Below are 14,762 nucleotides of genomic sequence, written 5' to 3'. Positions count from 1 at the left end.
ACTCTGCAGTTACACAACCGTCCCATAAGCAAACAATCCTCAGACAGAAGACGTCTTCACCGCAATAAACATGGCAAGCCAGTCACCATCCAACCACTAACAGTCCGTCTGTACGAACAGCCAGGATCACCTGCAGGTATTGCTGAATATGCTTAGCCCCCTGATGATCATCATTTCGCCTGCACATCAGCTGCAGCTGGTGCTGGAATGAGGAGAACAGAAACATAGCCACAGTCAGCGCGTCGACACAGGGCGTAAAGTGCCCTGGCCGTAGGATTGCTGCAAATATCACCGGATGACGCCCAGGCTACTGGGAACGGCATCTCGGGATACAGGACCTGGCTACCAGCGCATCACCAGCAAGTGAAATGCGGCACAAGGGACAGCATAGTGGAGTCAGCATGGCAGGTATCCGGTAGTGTTTGTTCACGGCCCGCGACGTGTCGTTAAAGGACCCTTGAGACTGCATGAGTCGGGGCTATACAGCAACCGCTTGCGAGATCATCATCGTCTCATATCATGCGAGCTCCCATTCGATCACCCGTAGTGTCTAATTATAACTGGATTGGGGTTGACAAGTCTAAGGGCTAGGATCTGAATGCCTACTTTACCTCTCGCACATGGATGACATGCTCTCTCACAATTCCCCTACATTTGGTGACTCCCGCATATGGCACTCCAAGTCCCCGACAACACGCCCGACCGTGGGCAGGGCGTTGTGCCCCTATCAATCACTCTAATTGTCCTCACAACGTTTTTCACTTTCTTCCGGGTCCTCAGCAAGTTTCTAGCCCACCAGGCCTGGTGGTGGGATGACCTCTTTGCCCTTATCGCACTGGTATGTGTTGTCAACGTCCACCCATCCATATCGTGTCCTAAACCTCGCTCACTCGTCCCAGCCGCTGCAACTAGTTACCCTCTCTCTCAGCTTCGTGTGGCGAAACATTGGTCTCGGCTACCACGAGGACGCTGTGGCCACTCTCAATCCCGAGTACATCACCGCCGGTGTCCGGTACCTCTATATATCGACCTTCCTCTTCGGTGGCTCCATCTGCGCGCCAAAAATCTCGGCCGTGTTTTTCTACGCCCGGGTTTTTCGTTCCACCAACCGCTCATTCCGTATCCACCTCTGGATTGTGGGTGGGCTTACATCGGGCTGGCTGCTAGCAGGCTGGATCGCGGCCATTCTCGAATGTCGCCCTGTCGCCAAGGTCTGGAACCCTACTCTACCGGGCACATGTATCGCCCTGTACCCATGGTACCTGTCAACCGCCATCCTTTCGTCTATGATTGACCTCTACATTTTGTTCCTCCCCATTCCCATGATCTGGGGCCTACAGGCCAGTGTGAGGCGCCGCATCTACCTGTTAGCTGCGTTTATGCTGGCTTACTCAGTCATCGTGGTGTCCCTTGGCCGGCTGGCCGCTGTTGTCCATGTCCTGCCCTCCATGAGCAAAGACATTACCTGGAAATTCATGGGGTATTTCTACTGGACTACACTTGAGGGGTCGATTTCCATCATTTCCATCAACGTCCCCAGCTGCATCGCTCTGGTACAAGCCCTGCGACAGCGCCGGCGGACATCAGTGGGAACTAAACCGACCAGTCTTCCGACCCCGAGTTCTGGGGTACGTAAAGCCGCCAGCTTTCGGGTCATGTCATGGCAAAGGGAACCCACTACTCGTGGGAGTGTCGACGGTCTGGTTTCAGATACGCAGGCCTGCGAGACGGAATATGAGTTCCGGCAGGACATGGACATTTCACTTGGCGAGATCCTTATCCAAACCGACATCCGGGTCAGCAGTAACATGTAACGACGGAGGGTAACTTGGTGGCGAGTTTATTGTATGATTCTGCACCATCTGGCAGTTACAGCTGCGGGCATGTCACTGTAAACTCCTCCGGTTGCTTATGTCTTCATGTGCATCTCTGCCCTCTGCTTATTTATTTGTTTATGTTTCGATCTTTATTTCCTCTTTTCCGCTGTTCTTCCTTTCCGTCTGTTATCCTTTTCTCTCTTCCTGCTTTAACCATCAGATGTCCCCTGCGCACCACGAAAGCCAATGAACACAATGACCAGTGAACGAAACCCTAACATGTCAAGCTGGCATACAAATGCCACAGAACTCTTTCCCCTTTATCCCCCTGCGAATAACGCCCCTGCCACACATGACCGTCCCACAATTCACCACTACCCCAGTACACATCTACATATATCATCCTTTGCAACACATATACCATTACTAAACCCAAGCACAACATCATACATTGTCCTATCTCACCGCCCCCAACCCCATCCAAAAATCACCTAACGCCCACTCCGCACCTCCAAAAGTCCATCCCCATCAACACCCAACACTTCCATCCCAGTAACCCACCACCAAAAAACCCCAACCCTAACACCCCCTCCTCCCCAAAACCACCTCATCCAGATACACCACCCCGCGATCATTCTCATTATCCTCCCCATCACACTCCGCCCCCACCGTCAAAACATCACTTCCCCACCTAGCCGTGAAATTCCCCTCACCGCCGTCCAACTCCCACTCGGATCAATCTCCGCCGATGCAATGACTCCACTCGTTGCATTTGACCCCGTGTAGGCAGTCACAGTACAGTCCTCGATTCCCCTGGATACGGGGACTTTCACTTCGATGGAGAAATCGTAGGCGGTGTTGCGGGTTAGGTTTGTGAGGGTTTGGGAGATTGTGGTTTGGGGGTTGTCGTTGTTGGGTTGGGTGGTTAGGTTTCTGGGGTGGTTAGTGCGGTGCTTGGGGTGTGGGGAAAGGGGAAAAGGGGGCTGACAAGGAGTATGTGCCATCATAGGCGGGAGTCCCGTTAGTTACTCGAACGAAACTGGGGTCGTTGGTGTACCAGGGGGAGAGGGAGCCGGATTCGAAGGATGGGTTGGTGAGGATGTTGCAGGTTGAGAGGGACATGATTGACTGCTGCTTAGGCTTGGGTGTGAGATTCTTGGATAGATGAAGGGAATAATTGGGATGGATTAGGATGGAGCTCTGGGTGGGAAGTATGGTTAAAAGAGGGGTTGTGTTATATGTATGACTGACTGCTAGATGATAATAGGGTTATCTGGATCGACAGGATCAGATTGATGTCATCCGGCTGGTACATCCGAGGCTATTTTGGGATTCTAGGGTTTTCGGGGGCTGTATTCCGGGTGACGCTATTGGTTAGATTTCGAGTACTTTTGAACGACGAGAATGGTCTTGTTAGATAGGAAATTTAAACATCGGGGTTAAGAATATATTTCCTCGGTTGGTAGAGCTGGTCCGGATTATTTGAACATCAGTCGCACCGGAAATGACTACAGCGTCATCACGTGATGTAGCAATCATGATGCGAAAGTTGCATGTTGTATTAGGTTGACTTAAGCTCAGACACATGTCAAAGGGTTTCCGTTTCACTGCTGGTCTGCAGAAGTAATATGGTGGTCCAGAGGTTTAAAATCCGACGGGGTAGTCGTAGTATCCCCAACTGCATTATATATGTCTGCTGGAAGAAAATCGAATACGGACCGGTCAAAGGCTCAGGGCATTGTGCTATCACATGACTGCCATTGTAGCAAATAACGATGAGGACTAACTAAATTAGTGATTCATGAATGCCACATGTCAGACTATACATGATGATGTCATTACAATGCATCGGTCGTATCACGTGCTTGAAGATACGAAAATCTCCGATATCCGGGCTCAAGTGAATAAATACCGAGATTCGATATAGCAATCTCCGAAGCTAAGAGTATGGCTATAAAGCTTATTATCTTTTCTTGTTGACGAGTGTCTTCACGCTATTGCGAAGGCTAAGCTCATGACATATGCTGTTGGGATCCCCGATGGGCTCCCACGCCGGTAGGCAACGTAGGGTCACGTGACGCTCCTCCCTACACCGCTAGTTAGTCCATATAGATGGCCTACGAGGCCCCTAGCTAGATCATCATCCATCGAATTCTACACGGTTGAATCGCCTTAGTAGCCACTCCAACATATGCTTATCTCCAACCAAACCACAGTCGAAAGATCAAAAGGGTTTAAACTCCGCAAGCTACGGTCACTGTGGAGCCGCAGACGCGTCGGTCCGTGGGGCAACAGCGATGAAGAGGATCCAACCACGCGGATCCGGATGGATTGTAGTATCGGAGATGTTGATCCCCCGCAGACACCTGGTAGGGAATTGAACCCATGATCAGTTATGATTTCAAGTGACAATGATTATTTCGAGGAGTCAAACGGTTATTAAGATCTAGGTTTTGACTGATTCCCCGGGGAAGTCTATTATCGTGATTTTTAATCATCGACTAAAATATACCCGCAACCTCGGGGGTGAGGGCGGGATTAAGCTTAGGATCTGCAGGGGAAAGCCGGCTTGACGAAACATCTCCTGCGTCATGTTCGAAGGATCAAAATTTATTAGGATTCGTCATGAGTCGTATCAGATCAGAGCAGTCCCGACGGGCTCCCGTGGTTGCTTTGATGATCGATGCGCCAGAGGCAGTTATAAATGTCTGCTGCCGTGCCATATCGAATAGAGCAGAGCATTGCTGAAATTACCCTTTTCCACTGAACATGGGTCTCAAATTTGGCCTTGCCGTCGGTGCTTCCCTTCTTACCGTGGCTAGTGCGCAGTTCAAGTGCAGTCTACCGGCGGGTGACATTTGCGCGTATGAAAATGCCACTACCTATCAGGCAGTCAATGCCCCCAATTGCACCACCCGTGGACTTCAGGCATTTGTGAACAGGCTCCCGGGTCTGAATGGGAGCGCCTTGACTGTTCCCTATGCTTTCTACATTGATAGTAATGCAACCTTGGAGGAGTTCACCGATTATGTCGGTGCTTCGGCCTTCACGACCAATATCCCGGCTGTGTGTGCTTTTCGAGTGAATGGCACTAATGCAGATGGTGCCAGTTGGGGTCTGGGTGCCCTTCTTCCCACCCATTTCAATGGTAGCATGATGTAAGTATTGTCGTTATATTCCTGCAATTCAAGCAATTGAGCATCACTAACTGCTACTAGGATGGCTGCCCCAGATTCTGGGTTGTCATGGGGCGTGGCGAGTGCAGGGCTCAAATACGCTTTTGCTACCTTCGCCACCAACTCGGGCCATGACGAGCCTGACTACGTTCCGGGCTGGGAGACCCCAGAGGGTCTCATCGATTGGAGCCACCGAGCCCTGCATTTGTCCACTCTCACTGCCAAAGCAATTGTGAAAGCATGGTACAATGTGGAACCCACATACAGCTACATCACTGGGTGCGGTGAAGGAGGTCGGCAAATCATGAAGTCAATTCAGACATACCCAGATGATTACGATGGTGCGATGGCCGGTGCTCCGACTTGGTGGATGACGCACCAGGCTTTCTACAGCGTCAAGCAGGAGACCCTCGGCGCTCCTGGTTCCAAATCTTCGATCCCGGAATCGTTGTATTCCGTCATCGGCGAGGAGGTCCTTCGTCAGTGCGATCCCCAGGACGGCCTCACAGACTCAATCATCTCCAGACCTCAAGGCTGCTTCTTCAACGCCGAAGCTCTCGCCTGCAACAGCACCCACACAACCGACTGTCTGACCCCGCCGCAGCTGGACACAGTCCAGAAAATCTACAGCGACTGGGTCACCTTCGATCAGGATCTCATCTATCCCCGCGCATGGTACGGTAGCGAACCCACCTGGAACTCTACCTTCGGCCGCTCTTCGGGATCATGGTACATTGAGAACGTTCTTGGCTTCAAGAACTTCACAGCCCAGGACTTGACCTATGAACTTATCGCAGAAGCAGATGCCCGTGATTCTGTTCACGCCAACGCAGACGAATTTGACCTGTCGCCGTTCTTCAACAGAGGTGGAAAGTTCTTCCACTGGCATGGCATGTCCGACTCGTTTGTCTCACCGGGAGCGAGCGTATACTACCATAACCAGGCTACATACGCTGCATTGGAGAAGGGAATTGACATTGATCAACATTATCAACTCTACCTGATTCCTGGCCTGGAGTACCCTCCCCCTCCCTTACATATCCCTCTCAAAGGCAAAAACTAAGGAAATATACAGACACTGCACCGGAACCCCCGACTGCATGGCAGCCCTATGGTACCTCGCCGGTCCCTACCAAGCTGGGAACTTCTTCAACTTTACGCCCGCCAATGTCGTCGACAACTACGTCCATGACTCATTCCTCACTCTTATCAGCTGGGTAGAGGGTAGTCATGCGCCGTCGTATATGGTCACAACTGATTTCAAGGATAACGTGGATCCTACTACGCTCTTGGATAACCGGAAAATATGCCCGTAAGTTATCCACACCAGTGGGATTAGAATACCGTTAACTGAGAATATAGATACCCGAGACAAGCGAACTGGACTCAGACTGGTGTTTCGACACATGAGGACTATTGGGATTGTATTTATGTGTAATCACCACGATGGAGTAGCCTGGGATTTCATCGGTTGTATAATGACATATAATGTCGAATTTCTCATCGTAGTACACATTCCTAACTTAGAAGGGCAAGTGCCTGAAATACCCCATCACAAATCAAGATGAGAAAGCTGCAGTATCATACAATACTGAATCAGACAAAAAGAGGAAAGAAGCTAGAATAACCTACGCAAACTGTAGCAATCACATCCCCACAGACTCACCTTCATTCAAATTCCACCGACGCCACCAAGCCGGATTCCATTCCCATTCCTCATCGGTAGGGCCAAAGTCTCCGACGAAGTATCTACATATAGATTCTGTTATCAGAAGAGTCACAAACCAATATAAAAACAAAATCATGACTAACACTTTACCAACACTTTCATCCCAAACCAGATGATTAAGACATCTGTCTAACCATTCCCGGACCCCGCAAGAAGTCATAGCGCTATTCATTATTTAAACCGTTAGCCATAAGACACTCTTCGCAGACATTTGCAACATCCCTATAGGGTTATTACGCATGGAGCTCTTAGGGGATTGCTGACATATAAGCCACTTTGAAAGCCTCGCGGACCGCCTCCTTCTTCTTGGGATGGAGGTTGTAGAAAACCCCCTCGCCCATGCATTTAGTCCCCAGCGGGACCCCAGGAACCTTTGTAAACCCCAAAAAGAATGTATAACCCCCCGGAACCCAGCTATACGGGTCTTGTTTCTCTTCCAAGGTGCCTAGAAAGGCGGGGGTATGCTGACAGTTCCCCTCCTGCAGACGAGAATACGCCGATAGCAAATCCCTGGTTATGAGAGAATCATTCTCGGTGGCTTGAAGGGCTCGAATGTCTGGTGCTGCGAATTCTGTTCCTTCAAAGGGGATCTGTAGAAACATTACGACAATAGCTTGGCAGTTGGTGTCATCGACATTCTCGCAAAGAAAGTCGATGCGAGTGTTGGGAACTCCACCCTCGTCTTTCGATTCCTCCTCGTCCATCTCAACCGGTTGTTCTTTTAGCTTTTCGATGGGGCGCCACTCGGAGATCACATCGTTGGTCAGGGTGATGGTGCGGGTCATCATGTTGGGAAGCATCCAAGTTCTCTGGGGTTGCATCTTGATGAGAGGGTGGGTGATCAAGCATTTGTCCAAGGTGGGAGGAGCTTGACGCGTGATGTTGTAAGTATATCCGTGTGGCGTAACACAAACGTGTGGCTATTGTGGCAGAATTCCCGCCGCCTGCGCTGTTTTCCGCTACCTCGGGCGCCAAGACTGATAGCCATGCTTGCCTTAGGCTCCAGTGCAATGGGTGACTTCGGATTCAGTCACTGGGGATGCGGAAGGTGAATAATGGTGCACAGACAAAAGATAGGACTCACTATCAGGGTGACCTTCTGTAGTCATAGCTTCGGCTGCCCCACCCCCGCGGTCACCTGCCGCATTGGATACGAACCTTCCCAAACTACGAAGTAGGTGCACATCACTCCGCACTGAGCTCTTCAGGGTTATAATACATGCCAGACAGCCATCAAGGGAGAATGAGTAGTTTTTGTCACTGATTTTTGTACTCCTGGAACTGCCAACATGACTTCCACAACACCCACCTTGAACGACCCCTCCCTATTGGTCGGGAAGAATTACATCAACGGACAGTGGGTCAAGGCGGCCTCAGGCAAACGATTTGATGTCACAGGTACACCATCCAACCGCTGTATCTCTCCATCAATTAACCATTCCCAGATCCCGCCAGTGGAAACATCCTCGGATCCTGTCCCGAGTCAGGCAGCGTCGATGCCGAGAAAGCAATTCGAGTTGCATCTGCTGCATTACCCTCATGGCGTTCCCGGACCGGTCGCAACCGCAGCCGGATTCTACGTCGGTGGTATGAATTAATCCTCGAGAACAAAGAGGACCTGTCTCGGCTCATCACCTTGGAGAATGGCAAGGCCAAGGCGGATGCCACGGGGGAAGTTCTTCTTGCAGCTAGCTTCCTTGAGTGGTTTGCGGAGGAGGCGGCACGGATCTACGGCGATGTTATTCCCCACAGTCAGCCTGGATTCCGGGTTTCGGTTTTGAAAGAGCCTGTCGGGGTTTGTGGTCTTATTACACCGTAGGTTGCATCTTTGTTGGTTCTTACTAAAACTGGTTGATGCTGATAATGAATGTTTAGATGGAATTTCCCCGCTGCCATGGTCATCCGGAAGCTGGCCCCTGCCCTAGCTGCCGGCTGCACAGTGGTTCTGAAAACAGCTGGTGAAACACCGTTTACTGCCAATGCCTTGCTACAGCTGGGTGAGAGGGCTGGTGTGCCTGCAGGTGTCATCAACAGTGTGAATGCCCTGAACAATACCCCTGAAATTGGACGGGTGCTCTGTGCCTCGGATGTAGTGCGCAAGATGTCTTTTACGGGGTCCACCCGAGTGGGAAAGCTGCTCATGCAACAGTCGAGCAATACGTTGAAGAAGCTTAGTTTGGAGCTTGGAGGAAATGCCCCATTTATTGTGTTTGAAGATGCAGACCTCGACATTGCCGTGGACGCTGCCATTACTAGCAAGTTCAAATCTTCCGGTCAGACCTGTGTGTGCTCGAACCGGATTTTTGTTCAGAAGAGCATCTATCCTGAGTTCATTCGACGGCTAAAAGATGCTGTTGGCAAGTTCCAACTGGGCCATGGGTCTGATGCGAAGACGACACATGGGCCGTTGATCACGTCTGGTGCAGCAGAGAGAGTCGCCAGTTTGGTAGACGATGCCGTCCAGCGTGGCGCAAGAGTAGAGATTGGTGGTCACCGTCGGGGCGATCTAGGTAAGTGCATCAAGCTATCTATCAACAGCACCTACTAATTGGTTTCAGGGCCAAACTTCTTCGAACCCACCATCATCACCAATGTCACCCCGGATATGCGAGTGGTGAGTGAAGAGATCTTTGGCCCTGTGGCACCAATCTTTTCGTTCGACACGGAGGATGAAGTGATCGCTATATCCAACAATTGCGATGTCGGGCTGGCTTCATACATCTTTACACGTGATGTGACGCGTGCCAATCGAGTATCGGAACTGTTGCAGTTTGGCATGGTCGCAATCAACGCCGGTGTGGTGTCTGACGCCGCCAGTCCGTGAGTTCCCCCATCTCCCCCAGGTTTCTTGGAGTCATTCATTGATCTTTATATAGCTTCGGAGGTATCAAGCATTCGGGCATTGGTCGGGAAGGCAGTAAATACGGGATCGAGGACTATCTGCAGACGAAGACGGTGGTTACTGGGAATATCCATGTGATGCATAAATCACTTCTATAGGGTTCAGCAGAAGATCAAATAATCCAACATCACCAACAAAAAAGTCAGGGATGAGGCCCAGAATATGTAACGCAAACCATGGACTTGAAATATAAAATCTTTGTGGACCATTATACTAGTCCTTGACAGTCATATTGTAAGCCTGAGCCTCACGATATATTCAGCGTAAACGAATTTGCTATTCGTGCAGGGCGACAAGACGAACCATCCAAACTTTCTCGCATAAATAACACTTGCAATTATTAGGCCAGAGATACCAGGTTCTGTGATTGCAGATTCACCTGTTGTGACAACCACTCTACTTTCGCAGGGCAACAAAACCCAGTCATGTGATCGGGATGCCTCCAGCAAAGCAGACATAAAATCTCCCCACTGAATGCAGTCTAACCAAACAGTAGCTCTTCCAACCAACCCATTCGATTTCGTCGAACAGCATATTTCCCAACTTTGAGATTTAATTCGAATGTTGACGAATCTAGCTCTCTAAAATCCCAGTAAATCGAAATGGAATGCCAAGTGGGAAAACCTTCCCCGGCACTGCCAGATTCGATACGTCAAGCACGGGCCACCCGATAAGCTTGCCGCACGGGAGAGTGACGTCGATAAGATCCGCCACGTTGCCGGGGAGACTTGCCACGCCCGGGATCTCCTGCCTTGGCATCCCGGCTGATGGGCCAAATGGCAAGACATAGTAAGCCCTGGCGTTCGGTCAAATCATATGTTATGAATGAGTACCAATCTAATCTGGACAGTAATTAGTCATATACATACTCTTGACTCTGATCTCTTCTGTTTCCAGACCAGCCCTGTACCCTTACATCTCCCAACCACGGGTATATACATTCCAACCCCATCCATCCACCCTATACCACTACCACCAACACCACCACCATGTCCCCCAAACCCGACTCCCCCAATACCAGTACCACCAACGACCCTCTCACCCTCCCCGAAGTAGAACACGCCGCCAAAGCCCGCCTCCCATCGCACATCTACGAATTCTACGCCTCCGGATCCGACCAACAAAATGCCCTCGCCCGCAACGAAAAAGCCTTCGACCGGTACCCTGCCCCCAATCCCCCCCCCAACAACCCTCACTAACCCCCCAACCAGCCTCTTCATCCGCCCCCGGGTCCTACTCGACGTCTCCAAAATCGACACCACCACCACAATCCTAGGCCACAAAACCGCCCTCCCCATCGGCATCGCCCCAAGCGCCATGCAGCGGCTCGCAGGCGGCGAAGGCGAAATGGATATTGCAGCTGCAGCCGCAAAAATGAAATTGAATATGACGCTATCTTCTCAATCAACTACCTCGTTAGAGGATGTTGCTGCGACCCGCAAGTATATGAAACCAGAGGCAGGGGGGTTAGCTCCCCCGCCGTTCTGGATGCAGATTTATCTGTATGAGGATGTGAGGAAGAGTGTGGGGCTTATTCGGAGGGCGGAAGGTAAGCTATACATACACTTATTTCTTATATATAGGTAAAGTGGAGGTGTGCAGTGCTGATAGGTAGTGAATGGTGATAGCGGCGGGGTATCAATCCCTTGTTTTGACAGTTGACACGCCCGTATTGGGTAATCGGCTCGCGGAACGACGTACCGCGGTTGTGTTACCGGAGGGAATGTCACTTCCTAATCTGGTTGATCCCTCAACAGCTACATCAGCACCGAAATCGAGATCCCAACCAAGCATAAACCGCCAACTAATGAATGCCCGCACCGCCCTCGAAGCGGAACATCTGCGTCTCACCGCGGGAAACAAAATGCATAGCGCAAGTCTGACCTGGTCGACCACAATCCCGTTTCTCCGGAGTGTGACGAAAATGAAACTCATTCTTAAGGGGATAATGACACCTGAGGATGCAAAACTGGCTGTACAGCACGGTGTCGACGGAATTATTGTGTCGAATCACGGCGGGAGACAGCTCGATGCGACGTGTTCGACTATCGAGGCGTTGCCGGAGATAGTGGATGCGGTGGGGGGAGCCATTCCGGTGATTTTGGATGGTGGGGTGCGCTCGGGGGCGGATGTGTTTAAGGCGTTGGCGTTGGGGCCGATTTTGTGTTGATTGGGAGGCCGGTGTTGTGGGGGTTGGCGGTTAAGGGGAGGGAGGGGGTGGAGTTGGTGATGGATATTTTGGAGAGAGAGTTGAGTAGGACGATGGCGTTGGCGGGGGTTAAGGGGGTGGGGGAGATTAGGGGGGAGAGGATGGGAAGGGGAGGGGGAGGGAGAGGTTGGGGGTTGTGAGGGAGGGGGGGTTTGGGGTGAGTAAGCTGTGAGTTGTCAGTTGTGGATTCGGGGGTTGGGTTGGATACTATATATGTTTTGGGGTATTTGTGGTTTGGGTATGTACTAGTAGTTGGGGATAAAAATGGGGAGGGGAATGTGAATTGAAGATTGAACATGCCTCTCGTATAGGTGGTATCTGATGGTGGTGGGTGTACCCGCTGGGTTGTATCAGTAAGTTTCCATCTTGAATGCAGATTATCCGATAGCAGGGTGTTCTTAGAAATAGGTTCGGTCTATTGGTAAGAATTTAGATTGCCGGTCGGATGACCTTCTTTGTGGTTTAATACGGGGAAGGTCGAGCGAGGTGGTCTGGATCGGGATTCTGGGCGGTTCTAGGGGTTTTCAAGGAGGGTCTGTGGATAATTAGGTGGCACTTGTACTGGAAAAAGGGTGAGCTTCTTGTGTCTGTGGATGGGTCGTGCCTTAATACCTGATGGGATTTGCTATGGAAAGGCTTGTGGCCGGGTTGGGTGGATCGGTCGGTGGGTAATGGTAGATATTGTGTGAGTAGAAGATTCAGTGTGTAGGTCGAAATGGCTATCATTTCATAATCAATCAAGAAGACCTTACGCTACGAGCACGAGGAGTGACCAGACTACGTATGAGAGAAATCCGCAGCGATCAAACAGACCCTCATTGCATCAGATGATACCCAACTAGCACTGCTGCCCAGCAACCTTAGCCATATACTCCTCATACTCCTTAATATTAGTCACCCCCTTAGGCATACCATTCACCTGCAGACCCTGCTCATCCATCAGGCCCGCCCGAATCTCCATGGTCTTTTTCCACGACGGCCGATCTACCATGCGCTTATGCCACGCCTGAACATTCGGGTATCCTGCGAGGGGATCCTCTCCTGGGGCTGTAAGCAGCACCATATCGAGACGGGCATTCCAAGGGAGGAATGCCAGGTCGGCGAATGTACATTTATCGCCCACGAGCCAGGTCTTGCCCTCCAAGAGTGTATTGAAAACGCTCAGCAGACGGTGGACTTCTTTGGTGTAGCGATCGATCGCGGAGGGCAACTTTTCGGGATGGAGAGTGTTGAACCTGGAAGAGGGAACGGTTAGGGTTGGGGATAATGGTGCTGTAAGAGAGTAGGGTGACGAACCATCCGCATTGTCCGAAGTATGGACCCTGACGCTCATTTGAAAATGCAGATATTGGTTGAGGAGATGTTTCTCGTTGAGGGAGTCGTAGGTGAGTTTCTTTTCGGTGTCGTAGACTTCCTCTAGATATTGAATGATAGCTCCGGACTCCCAGAGGGTAAGGTTCGTGTTGGGGTCGACAATTGCTGTGTGGTATAGTTAGGTGGTTGAATTGTGCATAGGTGGCCAGCCGGGCTCAATGGAATCGGGGAGAATGCAGTGGTCACTAACCTGGGACACGACCATTGGGGTTGATGTCGATGAATGGGGGCTTTTTGACATCGTCGAACTTGAAAGATTCAATGACGTAGGGAACCTGCAATTCTTCCAGAATAGTAATGACCTGGATGCAGTGGGCATACGTTAGTTCTGCATTCATGCAAGTGATTGCCACTGGCTCTGACCTTCCAGGCATTGGGACCGGGAGCTACCGCACACATTAGCAGACCACAGGAGTAAACAATCACAGATGGACGGGATTGCGTGGCATAGAATAACAAGGGTCGGCTTACGGGTCAACCAGACGGTGATGGGCTTGGTCATGGTGTCTGCTTGGTGCTGAGATGATAGCTTGGAGGAATATCACACTGCAGGATTGTGTAGGGAGTGATGGCCTGGTAGAATGGAATTGTGGGAGGCTCGTTGATATATCCTGTTCGACTGACATTATTTGGGCATCGGGGCGGGGTGTTGCCCTCCGCGGCAGCCGCCAGCAAACCGGGTGTAATGCTTGTTTAGTGGGAACAAAATCAGACAAGGCTGTCGTTTCTTTGTTCGATCCTTGTCTAGTTTCATGCTCCTGTCCGGAAAGCTGCCCCGTGGGCGTTGTTTGCTCAGTTTTGGGGCGGATGCACATCGACTAGCATTTGCTTAGTGCTTATCAACGCCACAAATATTCCACGCGGATTGATCGACCATGAAGAGAGTACCCCATGGGTCATCGGTTGATTGGTCAGGAACAGGGGTCAAGATTGTTGGTTCCGTAGCGCGACGTGTATGGTACGCCCGGGTATTGGTCACCGACGAAAGATACGGATACAACCGGATACAAACATTATGTTGTTGCTTGCTTGGGGCTGTGGTGCTGACTGCACCAATTTAGATAGAGAAGACTGGATTCAAAGATGTAACAGAATTGAAAAGCAAGTATTACTCGCTGCTAGCAACGTGTGTCCCCAAAGACGATAACGACTAACAGCAGTGGGTCCCAAGACTACTATCATATTAGCCCTGGATGAACAAAGACAAATTCATGTGATACAGTGTTACCGGGTCAGTCACCACCCCCCCACCTGGAAATCGTGCTCATCCAGAATTTCCCATCATCGCCGCAAGATGCCGGCCAGCACATGCCCAGCTCCCAGATCCCCACCGAAGTGCCTATCTATACACCCCTTTGAATGGACGTGATATGTGGTAGGCATGCAGAGCATAATACTTGTCATTCTCGGGATAAACTGTATCATCCAACGACCGACTATAACTTCCCACGCAGATGAGCATATTCACCTGGGTCTTCGGTAGCATACAAGATCGATCCCACGACGCCAAATTCGCATTCGGATCATACTCATCGGACTATCGACATTGTTGGGA

The 14,762-nt window shown here is 50.8% G+C and overlaps 7 protein-coding genes across 7 annotated transcripts; 4 read left to right on the top strand and 3 right to left on the bottom strand.

The window, feature by feature from the left end:
• Positions 1-670: 670 nt before the first annotated feature.
• Positions 671-1,904, top strand: BO94DRAFT_602288 (uncharacterized protein; the record flags this gene model as incomplete). Its single annotated transcript, XM_025616422.1, has 2 exons — positions 671-838; positions 900-1,904. The coding sequence occupies 2 exons, from the start codon at positions 671-673 to the stop codon at positions 1,812-1,814; spliced, it is 1,083 nt and encodes a 360-aa protein (XP_025465473.1). The 3' UTR covers positions 1,815-1,904.
• A 492-nt stretch (positions 1,905-2,396) lies between these two features.
• Positions 2,397-3,055, bottom strand: BO94DRAFT_625974 (uncharacterized protein; the record flags this gene model as incomplete). Its single annotated transcript, XM_025617325.1, has 3 exons — positions 2,806-3,055; positions 2,531-2,750; positions 2,397-2,474 (listed from the first exon to the last, which is right to left on the bottom strand). The coding sequence occupies exons 1-3, from the start codon at positions 2,937-2,939 to the stop codon at positions 2,397-2,399; spliced, it is 432 nt and encodes a 143-aa protein (XP_025465472.1). The 5' UTR covers positions 2,940-3,055.
• A 1,531-nt stretch (positions 3,056-4,586) lies between these two features.
• On the top strand, positions 4,587-6,431 carry BO94DRAFT_558270 (tannase and feruloyl esterase; the record flags this gene model as incomplete). The annotated part of the gene is made up of 4 exons (XM_025613997.1): positions 4,587-4,975; positions 5,036-6,010; positions 6,069-6,305; positions 6,356-6,431. 4 exons carry the CDS (start codon positions 4,587-4,589, stop codon positions 6,429-6,431), a joined length of 1,677 nt encoding a protein of 558 aa, XP_025465471.1.
• A 190-nt stretch (positions 6,432-6,621) lies between these two features.
• Positions 6,622-7,760, bottom strand: BO94DRAFT_625973 (uncharacterized protein). The gene is made up of 3 exons (XM_025617324.1): positions 6,987-7,760; positions 6,806-6,886; positions 6,622-6,742 (listed from the first exon to the last, which is right to left on the bottom strand). Exons 1-3 carry the CDS (start codon positions 7,541-7,543, stop codon positions 6,640-6,642), a joined length of 741 nt encoding a protein of 246 aa, XP_025465470.1. The 5' UTR covers positions 7,544-7,760; the 3' UTR covers positions 6,622-6,639.
• A 234-nt stretch (positions 7,761-7,994) lies between these two features.
• On the top strand, positions 7,995-9,722 carry BO94DRAFT_602280 (NAD-dependent succinate-semialdehyde dehydrogenase; the record flags this gene model as incomplete). Its single annotated transcript, XM_025616421.1, has 5 exons — positions 7,995-8,120; positions 8,168-8,537; positions 8,598-9,232; positions 9,281-9,542; positions 9,599-9,722. Exons 1-5 carry the CDS (start codon positions 8,012-8,014, stop codon positions 9,720-9,722), a joined length of 1,500 nt encoding a protein of 499 aa, XP_025465469.1. The 5' UTR covers positions 7,995-8,011.
• Positions 9,723-10,493: 771 nt separating this feature from the next.
• Positions 10,494-11,889, top strand: BO94DRAFT_625972 (alpha-hydroxy acid oxidase). The gene is made up of 3 exons (XM_025617323.1): positions 10,494-10,783; positions 10,836-11,173; positions 11,253-11,889. The coding sequence occupies exons 1-3, from the start codon at positions 10,614-10,616 to the stop codon at positions 11,792-11,794; spliced, it is 1,050 nt and encodes a 349-aa protein (XP_025465468.1). The 5' UTR covers positions 10,494-10,613; the 3' UTR covers positions 11,795-11,889.
• Positions 11,890-12,671: 782 nt separating this feature from the next.
• Positions 12,672-13,709, bottom strand: BO94DRAFT_558267 (glutathione S-transferase family protein; the record flags this gene model as incomplete). The annotated part of the gene is made up of 5 exons (XM_025613996.1): positions 12,672-13,068; positions 13,126-13,312; positions 13,398-13,509; positions 13,571-13,593; positions 13,679-13,709. 5 exons carry the CDS (start codon positions 13,707-13,709, stop codon positions 12,672-12,674), a joined length of 750 nt encoding a protein of 249 aa, XP_025465467.1.
• Positions 13,710-14,762: the final 1,053 nt, after the last annotated feature.

The sequence above is a fragment of the Aspergillus sclerotioniger genome (assembly GCF_003184525.1).
Source record: "Aspergillus sclerotioniger CBS 115572 chromosome Unknown BO94scaffold_21, whole genome shotgun sequence".
Taxonomy (NCBI): Eukaryota; Fungi; Ascomycota; class Eurotiomycetes; order Eurotiales; family Aspergillaceae; genus Aspergillus; species Aspergillus sclerotioniger.
Note: the sequence above shows the minus strand (reverse complement) of the source record. Positions and strands in the feature narration are given on the sequence as shown.